The sequence below is a fragment of the Zootoca vivipara genome, chromosome 15, assembly GCF_963506605.1.
Source record: "Zootoca vivipara chromosome 15, rZooViv1.1, whole genome shotgun sequence".
NCBI lineage: Eukaryota > Metazoa > Chordata > Lepidosauria > Squamata > Lacertidae > Zootoca > Zootoca vivipara.
The window spans coordinates 3,758,097-3,772,297 of NC_083290.1; the positions used below are offsets into that span (position 1 = coordinate 3,758,097).

Consider the following 14,201-nt stretch of genomic DNA (forward strand, 5'->3'; position numbering starts at 1 on the left):
AGGAGGAATTTGAGATTAAAAGGTTTCCAGCAAATCCAAGAAAGTTTGTTTTAGCTTAGATTTGTTTAAAATAATAAGAAGAAAAAGGGTGCCCTTTGTAATTTTGCAAAACACACTCATTAACTACACGAAAAATACTCCCCGATGTTAATTCTTTTATTTAACTTCCTGGCTTTCAAATGCCTGGAGAGTTTGACAGATTTCTTCCTGAGGTCAAAAGAAAGTAATTTAAAGCAGAGTTATTGTGGAGACATTTCATCCTGAATCTGCTAGGCAGACAGACAGAGGATGAGGACAGGTCCTGCACCCCCACCCCCAAAATAAATCCTGTCAAATGGAGGCGCGCGCGCGCGCGCGCGCGTGTGTCTGTCTGTCTGTAATTGTGTTTTTATTTTGTTTTTTATGATGGCATTCAATTTCGTTGTATTATATATAATGACAATAAAGTATTCTATTCTATTCTATTCTATTCTCACCCCCCACCCTGCTCCTACAGGGTTGCCAACTTGAATAAAATATTGAGGGGGGGGCAGGTGCACACACACAATGCCCATCAACTTGGGCATTTTCGGGGGGGGGCTCGTATGCCCCCCAACTCTTCCCGGGTCTGCCCGCCCCCCGCTCCGCAGCCTCTCCGGCTTCCTCCCCAACCCGGTGCCCTCCACCGCCCCCTCCTCCGCTTCTCCCGGAAGCCCAGCCGCATCCTCGCCTGCGGGATTCCAGGCCGGGCTTTCCCTCCCTCCCTCCTTCCCTCCGCACGCTCCGCTGCCTGCCGGCGCCTTATTTATTTAAGGTCTGAGTAAGAGCCGCGGTCGGGAGCGCACCTCTGGCCGGGCCGCCGACGGGGTCCCGATCTGCCGGCTCCGAGCAACCTCTGCCGCCTGCAGACCGGAATGGGCGCGGTGAGTGTGAGCCGAATTGCGTTTACATGATTACTTTTCAATCCGGTTCTAAACTTTCCACTAGCGTCCTCCTCCTTGTGCCTTTCCCCCCAAAAGATAAAGAAAACCCAGCGGTTCCTCGCCAGAATCTCTTGAAAACTGAAAAGCATTTGTTGCAAACTGGGCATATGCATTTTTTTTCTTTTTTCTTTAAAAAAAATGCATACTGTATTTATTTTTTCCAGTTCCTTGGGAACGGAAATCCCTGGGAACGGAAACTCATTGTAAAGCTGCGGCGGCGGCGGCTTCCTGGCAGAAGCGGTGCGCGGTGCGCTGTGTTGCGCAGGCGCACACCGCGGATTCCCGGAGGATCCCGAATAACTTTGTTTCTGGCGAAAGGGAGGAGGTGGCGGCGGCTTGTTAAACGGCGGAACTCACTGCGGCAGGAGGAAGCGATGGCCACCGACTTGGGGGGGGGGCTTTCAAAGAGGATGGGATAGATGCGTGGGGGAGGAGAAGGCCCTCGGTGGCTGCTTGCCAGGTTGGCTTCAGGAATACTTCTCAAAATCCAGTTTCTGGAGGACACAGCAGGGCATCAATCTCCTTTATTGGCATAAAAAAGTGCATCGTATACATGGATCAGAACACAACACAGTTAACGAAACATAGTAGGAGATGTAGTTACAGGTAGGTAGCCGTGTTGGTCTGACATAGTCGAAACAAAATAAAAAAAATTCCTTCCAGCAACACCTTAGAGACCAACTAAGTTTGTCATTGGTATGAGCTTTTGTGTGCATGCACACTTCTTCAGATAATTTGGAGATGCTTTAGGATAAAACTGTCCAGGCATCGTGAGGTACGAAGATGGCTCTTAGGACCTAGGTAAAGATAAAGGGACCCCTGACCGTTAGGTCCAGTCGCGGACGATTCTGGGGTTGTGGCGCTCATCTCGCGTTATTGGCCGAGGGAGCCGGCGTACAGCTTCCGGGTCATGTGGCCAGCATGATAAAACGGCTTCTGGCCGACCAGAACACCACACGGAAACACCGTTTACCTTCCTGCCAGAGCGGTACCTATTTATCTCCTTGCACTTTGACGTGCTTTCGAACTGCTAGGTTGGCAGGAGCAGGGATCAAGCAACAGGAGCTCACCCCTTCGTGGGGATTCGAACCACCAACCTTCTGATCGGCAAGCCCTAGGCTCAGTGGTTTAGACCACAGCGCCACCCGCGTCCCAGTGATGTAATTTCATAGTGTTACTCAAAAAACTTGCTACATTCTCCACAACGTCATTACTACAATTGTTCAGCAGATAAGACACTCTGGAAGAGTCAGTGCGATAAATCCCCCTCCTTCAATAAGGGGGCCAAGTATTTATCAAGTATTTTTGCATAAAATGGGCAATAAAATAAAAGCGTGTGTGATGGATTTGACCTGTTTTGTGCCACAAGGGCAGTATCTTTCAGAGAATGGGATTTTCAAGAATCTACCTTGCAAAACCGCAGATGGTAAGATGTTAAATCTTGCGAGGGAAGGAGCTCTGCGTAGGTGGGGATTGCAAAGCTGGTGTAAATATAGAGTGTCCTGGCCAAACAAGGGTGGGATTCCCAACCCCAAGGGGGAACAGGTTTTGTTGTCTGCACTGCAAAGGGGTTTGAATTCAATCTCTAGGATTCTGCATTTGATTGTCTGGAATGCTTCCAATTGTGGGGGCATAAACAGCGACTCGAGTGATAGTCCACAGGTTCTGATTTTGCTCTCAACGCAAAGATAGCCATTTGGAGTGGTGGGATTCTGCCAGCATGTGGAAAGTTAAAGAAGACCGATCAGACATGAAATGTAGGCGGGGCCAGAATTTTATAATGGTGAGCGACGCTTTGGTTTCCGGCAGCCTTTGTCCAGTTTCCAGACAACATGGCTGCACATGGCACACAATTTGGCAGCCCCGGGATTTTGCGCAGAAATTGGGATTGGATGAACGGTTGGTTAGCTGCACCAATCCATAATGGAACACCATACAGGAGTTTTGGGGCTACTTGGGGGTTAAAGCTGGGACGAACTGATTCCCTCTGTTAAAGAAGAAACAGGAGATAACCAGAGCTACCGTGTTTCTCCGAAAATAAGACACCGTCTTATATTTATTTTTCCTCAAAAAAACAACAACAACACACTATGGCTTATTTTAAGGGGATGTCTTATTTTTTTCCTCCTCCTCCTCCTCCTGCCTAGGCCGGCATTGCTGCTGTGCCTATCACTATGTCTTATTTTCGGGGTATGGCTTATATTCCTTGAATGCTTAAAAATCCTGCTATGGCTTATTTTATGACTACGTCTTAAAATAGGAGAAACAGGGTAGAGTATCCGCTCTGTTAAGTGCGAGCTTACAGTGGTACCGTATTTCCAGGAAGTGTTATATTGGAAGTGGCTGCCTAGGTATTTAAAGTTTGCAACCTGTTCCAGCGGGGTTCTACTGATCTCCCCACCTATGAGGCTTCCAAGATCTTGAGAAAACAAGCACTTTAGATTTTGCAGAGTTCAGTTCCAGTCTGTGGGCTATACAATATTCCTGGCAACGGCACGGGAGCCGCTTTAAGCCAACCCTTGTGTGGGACAAGATGACTGCGTCGTCGGCATATATGTAGTAAGATGGGAACGTGGATGGAGCTGAACTTTGAGCAATGGCCACCCACCCTGTGAAAACAGGGTGCAAGGTCGTTTAAGGTTGAATAAATGCGGGGCTAAGACGAAACCCTGTTTTACCCCTTTGTTGCCCATGATTTTGGGGGTTAGCCTGCCCGATTGGGAGCATCTCACTTGGCAACACGTGGAGGAGTGTAGTTTCCTGTTGGGCAAGAGTACCGTAACCTTTCAAAGATGTTCAATATGCACAGTTTGTTCCAGAGCAGCTCTCTCAGGATTGAGCCAGAGGCTCCTTTTAGGTCCAGAAATGCTGTATACAGTTTTTGATGTGGAGCACTAGAGTGTTTATTCACTTGGTGACACAAAACCTGCTTGGGGCCTGGTAACGCAAATTGGGACACCCACTGGGTAAGCTTTCCCAGAAGATGCTTAGCATAGAGCTTTTCCACTATGGAGGAAGAGGGGTGTTAAGGATTTGCCCCCCAGCAGTGTAACTTCTGATGGCTGAAGTTTTGGGAGACCCGGGCTTGTTCAGGGTCGTATCAAAGCCTGAAGGGACCCGTGGAATGGGTCCCTTTTGTGGAACTCCCTCCATTGCCCCCCCCCATACAGTGGTACCTCGGTTTACAAACTTAATCCATTCCGGAAGTCTGTTCTTAAACCAAAACCATTCTTAAACTGAGGCACGCTTTCCCTAATGAGGCCTCCCGCTGCCGGTGCCCTTCCACCGTTCGGATTCCGTTCTTAGACCGAGGTGAAGTTCTCAAACCGGGACACTATTTTTGGTTTTGCGGAGTTTGTAAACCAAATTGTTCTTAAACCGGACTGTTCTTAAACCGAGGTACCACTGTAATGCCTATAATAATAATAATAATAATAATAATAATAATAATAATAATGTATATGTTATTTGGGGGGAGTACAGCAGTCGGAGAATGGTGGACTCATATAATTGTAGAGCTGGAAGATTCTCTCTGTTTTTCGTTTCCCCACAATTTTAAATTGCATTTGCTACGCTTCTGCAGCAATTTGTGCATTTTTTTTTTTTTAAAGTCTGTATCGTAGTGCAAATTTCTCCTGATAAGCACATTCTTTAGTATGTGGTATTCTCCTGATAAGGAAGTTTTTAAATATGAGCTCTCAACTAAACTATGTATGTTTGCAAGGGATTTCCCCTTAATATAACGCATGTTTGTATGCTGTCTACACAGATATATTTTATTTATTTTTTGATTGCAATTATCCAACTTGGCTCCAGAGCTGAAAGTGGCATACTGTACATGATTTCCTCACTCCTCATTTAATCCCTGCAACAACCCTGTGAGGTAGGTTAGGCTGAGAGGCGGTGACTGTGCCTAAGGTCAGCCACTGAGCTTCATGGCTGAGTGGGGTTCTGAACCCAGGTCATCCAAGTCCTAAGACTGTATGCCTCCCTTCTCCACCACTAAATGCATTTTTGTATACTGTATATCATTTGGTGGGAGATCTGCACCACAAAATCCAGAGAAGTACACATACTGGTTTAAGAAGCATGAACGAGATAGTTTTTTAAAAAAATCAAAATGCAAATAAAATTGAAATGCTCCTCCATGCCTCAAGTACAGTGGCTGTTTACCCCCAACAGTGAGGTTATGACCAGTGGGACTGTGGGAAATTAAAATGCATAGCTGCCAAGTTATCCCTTTTTTACAGGGATTTTCCCTTATGCTGAATAGGCTTCCTCGTGAGAAAAGTGAAAACTTGGCAGCTATGTTAAAATGGCACCTGTAGCATCTCATCACCCGCTTTGGGAACCCCTGCACTAACCACTACACCACATTGCCCTTCCCCAGTAATGCATTTTTGGACAATTGGCTCTCCCCTCTTATTGGGGAACTGCCTTTTGGATCATGTATTGTTTCTGGGAACCGCAAAGTAGGCAAACTCAGATTAAAATGCAAACGGATGCAAATTCCTCTCTCCACCTGCCCCTCCCATCCAGGAAGTCTCTCATTAACCGACTTTCCCCTCCTTCCTCTTCAGAAGCCATTGATCCGGCACCTTCTCCGCTTCTGCCCTTCTCTTTCTGGGGATGCGGCAGAGATCACCCCTCCTGCCCCTTTTATCTCTCCTCCTCCGCACTTGTTGCTACCTTGCCATGGCAACGGAGGGGGCTGTTTGTGCAGGTTGCCAGGGTTTCTCCTCCTGCATAATCAGACTTGGCAGTGAGCGAAGGTAATTGACACTGCAACCGGTCCAGTTGGAAAGAAAACCAGGACGGGAGTCTGCTCTGCCTGGCCCGGAGGGGAGACCCTCCTGTCAGTGATTTAGCGACAGGAGTGAACGAACACACAGTGAAGTGTGTATCAGAAGAAGTGTGCATGCACACAAAGCTCATACCAAAATAAAAACTTAGTTGGTCTTTAAGGTGCTACTGAAGGAATTTTTTTATTTTGTTTCGACTCAGACCAACACGGCTACCTACCTGTAATTGGAAAATTCGAATATCGTCGGAATATTTCCATCTCCGCCGCATCAAGCAGTTGGTCCCTTACCTCTCTTGCCCCGATCTGGCCACAGTGATCCATGCGACGATCACCTCCAGGCTTGACTATTGTAACTCGCTCTACGCAGGGTTGCCCTTAAAGCTGACCCAGAAACTCCAGCGGGTGCAGAATGCCGCGGCGAGGCTCCTTACAGGGTCCCGGCCGCGGGATCACATTCATCCAGTGCTTTACCAGCTGCACTGGCTCCCGGTGGAGTACAGGATCAGGTTTAAGGTGCTGGTTTTGACCTTTAAAGCCCTATGCGACTTGGGACCCTCGTACCTACGGGACCGCCTCTCCTGGTATGCCCCGCGGAGGACCTTAAGGTCCACAAACAATAATATTCTGGAGATCCCGAGTCATAAGATGGCTAGATTGGCCTCTACTAGAGCCAGGGCCTTTTCAGTACTGGCCCCAACCTGGTGGAACGCTCTTTCCCAGGAGACCAGGGCCCTGCGGGATTTGTCATCTTTCCGCAGGGCCTGCAAGACAGAGCTGTTCCGCCTGGCCTTTGGGTTAGACTCAGCCTGACCCCTGTGTTTTTCTCCCTCATGGCTTGGATTTATGGCCTACTTGAAATGAGGCTGCACTTTAAATTTTAATACTGTATTTTAATCTGTATTTTAACTAATTGTTTTTATGTTTTATTGTGGTTCTGTTGGTGTCAGCCACTTATGGCCTACTTGAAATGAGGCTGCACTTTAAATTTTAATACTGTATTTTAATCTGTATTTTAATTAATTGTTTTTATGTTTTATTGTGGTTCTGTTGGTGTCAGCCGCCCTGAGCCCGGTTTTTGACTGGGGAGGGCGGGGTATAAATAAAAATTTATTATTATTATTATTATTATTATTAAAGTGCATTTATTTCAGTAATGCAACTTATTATTTTTTCTTTTTCTTTTAATTTTTACAAATGCTTTCTTTTGGAAATTCCACAGTAATAAAACAAATAGTTACAATAATACAAAAATAAACATTGCTATTACATTTCATTAATTACATTCTGTTTATAATTGACCTGCCTAACGACAAATAATTACAATTACTACAAATAAAGGCTTGACATATCTTGTTGTGCATGTGGTACCTCGTTTTATGAACACAATTGGTTCCGGAAGTCTGTTCATAAACTGAAGCGTTCATAAACTGAAGCAAACTTTCCCATTGAAAGTAATTGAAAGTGGATTAATCTGTTCCAGGCGGTCCACAGAGTACTTAAACTGAAGCAAACTTTCCCATTGAAAGTAATGGAAAGTGGATTAATCCGTTCCAGACAGGTCTGCGGAGTACTCAACCTGAAGCGTACTTAACCCGAAGCATGGGTGTAATTGGTTCCGGAAGTCTGTTCATAAACTGAAGCGAACTTTCCCATTGAAAGTAATGGAAAGTGAATTAATCCGTTCCAGATGGGTCCGCGGCATTCGTAAACTGAAAATTCATAAACCGAGGTGTTCATAAACCGAGGTTCCACTGTATATTGGTTTCACCTGTTAGGTTACGTTACTGAAATAAATGCACTTTTCGACGATATTATAATTTTCCGAGTTTCACCTGTATGGTTTCCAGCACCTGGGATTCATAAACATTTCTGCCTCCGATTATGGAGGGAAAGAATAGCCGCTGTGGCCTCCTCCATGGATTCGTCTGGCCCTCTTTCGAAGCCATCCAGGTTGCTTGCCATCTCTGCCTCTTGCAGGATCAAAAGTCTAAAATCTTCCAACATTCAGCTTCTCTGGATGATCCCCGCTTAGTTCCAGTGCTCTGAGATTTAAATTCCCCCATTGGCACCGGGACTAAGTTCCTTTTCTCTGGCGCTCAAGCCCCATTCACTCACACCTGCTTGCTGGCATCTCAGCCTCAGTTTTCCCCATCTGGTAAATGGAAACAAAGCAAGTGATAAATAGGCTGTCAAGCATTCTGCTGCTGTGGGAATCTGCCTTTTCCACTGCCCCACTGCCCTTTCCTTCTTCGCTTCCCCTGCAAACGTTTGGGTCATGGGAACTGCCGGGTGAGAAGCCGCCAAGTTTGGAAGCTGAGCCCCACCAACAATGTCAAGTTCAGCGGGTTAAGGAAACACAGTGATGTCACCTGACCGTTTGTTCAGAGGTTCCTTGAAACAGAAAAGGCGAAGGATCGTGGCTGGTCTGGTACACGCAGCCAAATGCAATGAATTCCAGTTTCACTTCTTCATTTTTTGAATTCCATTGTGAGTTGATTTTTGCGACCAAAAATAATTCATTACCGATTGAATTTACACCCGGACCTTCCTTTCCAGGGAGACCACGGTGGCAGGCAGATAAAGAATGTAAGGGGAAAAAATGAAAACAAAGCAAAAGCAGATCAAAACATTATCGATTAAAAGCAATTTTGGTTGAAAAAACATTGTAAGAGCAATGGCAGATAAAAATCTTCTTCTGCCCTGTGATTAAGGGATTTTCCAGTGCCAGAAAGGATATTGTAGAGCTGGAAAAAGGTTCAGAAAAGGGCAACCATCATACTCAGGCATAGGCAAACTCGGCCCTCCAAATGTTTTGGGACTACAACTCCCATCATCCATAGCTAACAGGATCAGTGGTCAGGGATGATGAGAGTTGTAGTCCCAAAACATCCGGAGGGCCGAGTTTGGGGGTGCCTGGTCATACTCAAGGGGGATGGAGCGAGTCAAGCGGCTCCTCTCCTCGTGGCACTTCGTTAACCTTCGGAACTCGCTGCCACAGGAGGCAGGGATGGCCTCCGAGTTGGATGGCTTTAAAAAAATGATTAGACAAGTTGATGGAGGACTATTGATGGCTGCTAATCACCATGGTTCTGCTCTGCTTCTACAGTCAGAGGCAGTAATACTTCTGAATTTCAGATGTTGGAAACCGCAGGAGGGGAGAGTTTAGGGGGTTCAGAGAGGCGGGTTTAGCTCTGTCCTGGGCTTTTGGGGTTCCCCTGGCAACAGAATGGGGAAGCCAGATCTGTCGGGGTGTTAAAGCGGTGAGATCCCTCTCCAAACTATACTCGGGCTGTATGGATGTGTAAATAAAACCATACAACTGAAAGACACGACTGTTTCTGCTGACCATCATTCTGAGGAAACTGAGTCCTGGTTAAGATCGTAACCCCTGGAGTCTCTTGGTGGTTGGAGAGTGGGGGAGAGGAATGCAACAGTATGCATTTTTTTAACACAAACTTTACCCCAGTCCAATCCAAATAACTTTATTGTACTAGCCATTGGCCATGACAAAACTGAATAAACATACAAGCAAAAGGGCTGTTGCGCCACAAATAATGGTCTCTATTTAGATCTCTGTGTCTCCCTTACAGTTCATGGCCATATTGCCCAGGGTTTTTGTTCTGATCATTTTGGCTGCCAGAGCCAAAAGGGTGGTTTTATGAGTCACTGAAATGTTTACATAAACTAGTTATCTCCCGCTTGGATTACTGCGATGCGCTCTACATGGGGCTACCTTTGAAGGTGACCCGGAAACTGCAATTAATCCAGAATGCGGCAGCTAGATTGGTGACTGGGAGTGGCTGCTGGAACCACATAACACCAGTCCTGAGAGATCTACATTGGCTCCCAGTACGTTTCCAAGCACAGTTCAAAGTGTTGGTGTTGACCTTTAAAGCCCTAAACGGCCTTGGTCCTGTATACCTGAAGGAGCGTCTCCACCCCCATCATTCAGCCCGGACACGGAGATCCAGCGCTGAGGGCCTTCTGGCGGTTCCCTCATTGCGAGAAGTGAGGTTACAGGGAACCAGACAGAGGGCCTTCTCGGTAGTGGCACCCACCCTGTGGAATGCTCTTCCAACAGATGTCAAGGAAATAAGCAGCTATCCTATTTTTAAAAGACATCTGAAGGCAGCCCTGTTTAGGGAAGTTTTTAATATTTAATGCTGTATTGTTTTAATATTCGATTGGGAGCCACCCAGAGTGGCTGGGGAGACTCAGCCAGACTGGGCGGGGTACAAATAAATTATTATTATTACATTGCTAGGAAATCATGGGACCTTCTCTGCCAGGGAGAGCCACCTTTCCCGAATGGATGGTAGGGTGAGAAATCGCTTCCTGGGTCTAGTGAATAGTGGGCAATAATAGTAAATGCAGTCGTACCTTGGAAGTCGAACGGAATCAGTTCCGGAAGTCCATTCGACTTCCAAAACTTTCAAAAACCAAAGCGCGGCTTCTGATTGGCTGCAAGGAAGCTCCTGCAGCCAATTGGAAGCCGCGTAAGCCCCACCAGACGTTCGGCTTCCAAAAATCGTTCGGAAAACCGGAACACTCACTTCCGGGTTTCGATTGTTTGGGAGCCGATTTGTTTGGGAACCAAGGCGTTCGAGATCCAAGGTATGACTGTAGCGCAATATGTCTTCCATCTGTGGTTGCCCACAGAGTCTGTCTCCGTATGGCACCTTGTTGTACCATCCTCCTGGGGCGGCGGAAGGCATAGTTTGGAAACGCAGCTCGGTAAAAGCAAATCGTAGTTAGAGGCTGGCCAGCATTTCGACAGGCTCTAAAATGGACCCCAGTATATGCTTTTAAAATTACTGCATGCTCACACACAAAAATGCATATATCCAAACGCTTGGGGCCATCCCACAGCTACAAGCAGCTACCAGTGGTCAGGGATGATGGGAATTGTAGTCTCAAAACATCTGGAGGGCCAAGTTCGCCCATGCCTGGCTTAAAAGCTATTTTCCTACTGGGTTACCCAAGCCGACCCAGTGCGAAAATAGACTTTAAATTCTCCCTCTTGCTCTGGAGCTTGGATGGCCCTGTGAGATCTCACGAGGTGTCCCAGCGCTGGAATGCTGAGCAGGCCCTCTCAAGCAAGGGGAAGCCTTAGAAACACTTTCTGCCATGGGAAACCCTAAGCACACCTGGTGCAAAAAGAGCTTTCGAGCTCTCTCCTCTCTGCTTGGATTGAATTTGCGCAGTTTCAAGGAGCCTTGCCTTGAAATCATAGAATCATAGAGTTGGAAGAGACCACAAGGGCCATCCAGTCCAAACCCCTGCCAAGCAGGAAACACCATCAAAGCATTCTTGACATATGCCTGTCAAGCCTCTGCTTAAAGACCTCCAAAGAAGGAGACTCCACCACACTCCTTGGCAGCAAATTCCACTGCCGAACAGCTCTTACTGTCAGGAAGTTCTTCCTAATGTTTAGGTGGAATCTTCTTTCTTGTAGTTTGAATCCATTGCTCCGTGTCTGCTTCTCTGGAGAAAACAATCTTTCTCCCTCCTCCATATGACATCCTTTCATATAATTTGAACATGGCTATCATATCACCCCTTAACCTTCTCTTCTCCAGGCTAAACATACCCAGCTCCCTAAGCTGTTCCTCATAAGGCATCGTTTCCAGGCCTTTGACCATTTTGGTTGCCCTCTTCTGGACACGTTCCAGCTTGTCAGTATCCTTCTTGAACTGTGGTGCCCAGAACCCAGAAATCATTGCGAGTTAAACGTGCGTAAGGTGCGATTGTACTTTATGTGCTCTAGGTCCAGAACCAGCAGCTGGGTTTTCGTTTGTTTCTTTGGTTTCTGTGTGTTTTTGCCATGAGCTGCCTCTTCCCTCTGGGAATGCAGCAGACGGGCAAATATGCTTCTATGTGATATGGAGCCAAGGCCAAGCCGCCTGTGCCGTCGCTATCGATCTCTTGCGGGAGCCTCGTGGGCAAAAACAGACAGCTGGGGGTGGGCGGGCACTGCATTTAGGATCCCGAGGCCTCGAGGAATCAATATTTACAGAAGCTGATCCCAAGTGTTGTGTCTTTCCTGGCTTGGTTTGGAGGACAGGAAATCTTTCTTTCCAAGGGATGATTTTCACGCTTGAGGCTTAGATTCTTTCTCTGCCTATATGTGTGTGTGTATCAGATCTGCAAATCTCTCTATTTATACCCTGCTTGTCAGTTCAAATAACAGAAGCACAAAAAGAAAAAAGCAGTGCAATATATCTGGAAGGGACTTGAATCAGGTAAGCGGAGTACTTAAGCCTCTAAGCCTTTGGCAACACATAATTTATATGTTGCTTTTTCAGCTAGTGCTAAACTTCTTTTCAAGGGATGATTCCGAAGCCTGGGGCTTAGATTCTCTGTCTGCCTCTTTTATTTTTAAAGAGCGGGTCTGCAAATCTCTCTCTCTCTCTCTCCTCTGTTTGCAAGTGTCACCCTCGACAAAGTCTAATCTTGAATGTACGCACCTTCCTAACTGTTGAATGGGGACAATCCAACGTTGATGGCTCTGGCCTGCCTGCTGTGTTTGGGTGTGTGTGTGTGTTGAGATGGGTGCTCATTTGTATCTCTGCATCTGTCCTTTTGCTGGGTTTTCTAGTTAAAAGATGCTGGGGTTTTTAAAAGAGAATCAGGATGCTTTCGGAAAAGCGGGCCAGTGGTTCTGCCATCGGCAAAACCAGCCAGTCGGAAGCATCTAGGAAGCAGGGCGGGAGGGCAACAGCCAATTCCTGTTTTGCCCCATTATCTGGTATTTTAATATAATTTTTAATTGACTTTACATGTAAATCTCCTCCTGAAAAGAAACCATATGCAGGAAAAACAAGCCTGCGCTCAGAACTCAAGGTTGTCATTTCACATTCAAAGCACAATTACTCATTTGGTAGTGAGTTAGCCCAAAGGTGGAAAGAGGAATCAGTCCCGGCCAAAGAAGATTTAGCCTGGAGAAGAGAAGGTTAAGGGGTGACATGATAGCCATGTTCAAACATATAAAAGGGTGTTATATAGAGGAGGGAGAAAGGTTGTTTTCTGCTGCTCCAGAGAAGCGGACACGGAGCAATGGATTCAAACTACAAGAAAGAAGATTCCACCTAAACATTAGGAAGAACTTCCTGACAGTAAGAGCTGTTCGGCAGTGGAATTTGCTGCCAAGGAGTGTGGTGGAGTCTCCTTCTTTGGAGGTCTTTAAACAGAGGCTTGACAGGCATATGTCAAGAATGCTTTGATGGCGTTTCCTGCTTGGCAGGGGGTTGGACTGGATGGCCTTTGTGGTCTCTTCCAACTCTATGATTCTATGATTCTAAGATTGGCAAACTGTTAATGGACTATGCTGAAATGGCTAAATTAACTGGGAAGCTCAGAATCGAAGATGACAAGAAATTTTAAAAGGAATGGGGAAATGTTGATTATGTATTTACAAAAGTATTGTACTGTAAACAGGTTCATACATTGGCAGGATTTTAAGAACACTACTAATTGTAGAAATAGTGTAAGAAATTTGAGGTAGAAAAATAATTTGGAGTAGAAATGATATGCAGTTGAAAAAGAAAAGTAAGGAACTAAAGGGGTAGTCACGGGATTTGGAGAATCCAATTTTATGGATTTGGAGAATCCCATTTTGTGGATTTGATATTGCTTTTGTGTATGATTTGTTGTTGTTTGTTTTTTTATTTTTGTTATAATAATAATAATAATAATAATTAATAATAATAATAATAATAATAAAGCAAAGCACCATTACTCATTGGAACTGGCATGGTTATGGGTGCTACATAATACTCATTCCGCACCAGTAAGAAATTGGTCTTTTAGCCCTCTGGAACTCCCTGCCTATTGATTTCTGGCAGGTGCCTTCACTCTACTGTTTTCACTGCCTGCTAAAAACATTTTTGTTCAGACAAGCCTACCCAGCTATCTAGAATGCTGGTGTGTTCTTAGTTTATTGCTGGTTTTAGTGTTTTAACTGTTTCTCTTTTATATATTTCGCACCCCCTATTTTCCTCCAGGTTTGATGTCACCGTCTGCCCTGCGTGGTTTGTCGCCATGGCCGACACAATCTTTGGCAACGGGAACGACCAGTGGGTCTGCCCCAATGACAGGCAGCTAGCATTGCGGGCCAAGTATGTCTCTCTCTTTTTGACCCCACGCTGGGACAATTTCCTAATGGTGGGGTGTGTGTGTGGATACCCTTTGTACACTGATGCTGTGATAACCCCTTTTTAAAAAAAGAATAGAATATTCTTGCCAATATTAGCTGCTGATTCCCAATGACCGCTCAATTGTAAGTATTTCAAGGGCAGATTAAGGGACACAATGGGCACGGCTACCGTAGTAGACAGAGCAGCAAATGAGAAAATTTGGACCCCCGTGTTGGGGCATGCAGTTAGGGCTGCCAGGTGGGGGCGGGCTAGGGACAAAGGTGAGAGTTGTTTCCTAGT

At 45.9% G+C, this 14,201-nt stretch overlaps 1 protein-coding gene across 3 annotated transcripts in view; it reads left to right on the plus strand.

Annotated features, from left to right (window-relative positions):
• Positions 1 to 802: 802 nt before the first annotated feature.
• RPH3AL (rabphilin 3A like (without C2 domains)) overlaps positions 803 to 14,201 on the plus strand; it is a 48,697-nt gene continuing 35,298 nt past the window's right edge. For 2 of the 3 annotated variants that reach the window (XM_060268600.1, XM_060268602.1), the window contains exons 1-2: positions 803 to 902; positions 13,770 to 13,883. In XM_060268600.1, coding sequence (XP_060124583.1) covers positions 13,807 to 13,883 — 77 coding nt within the window. In that variant the 5' untranslated portion in view covers positions 803 to 902; positions 13,770 to 13,806. Of the gene's footprint in view, positions 903 to 11,343; positions 12,009 to 13,769; positions 13,884 to 14,201 lie in introns of those variants that run through there. The other variant, XM_060268601.1, reaches the window with a different exon arrangement.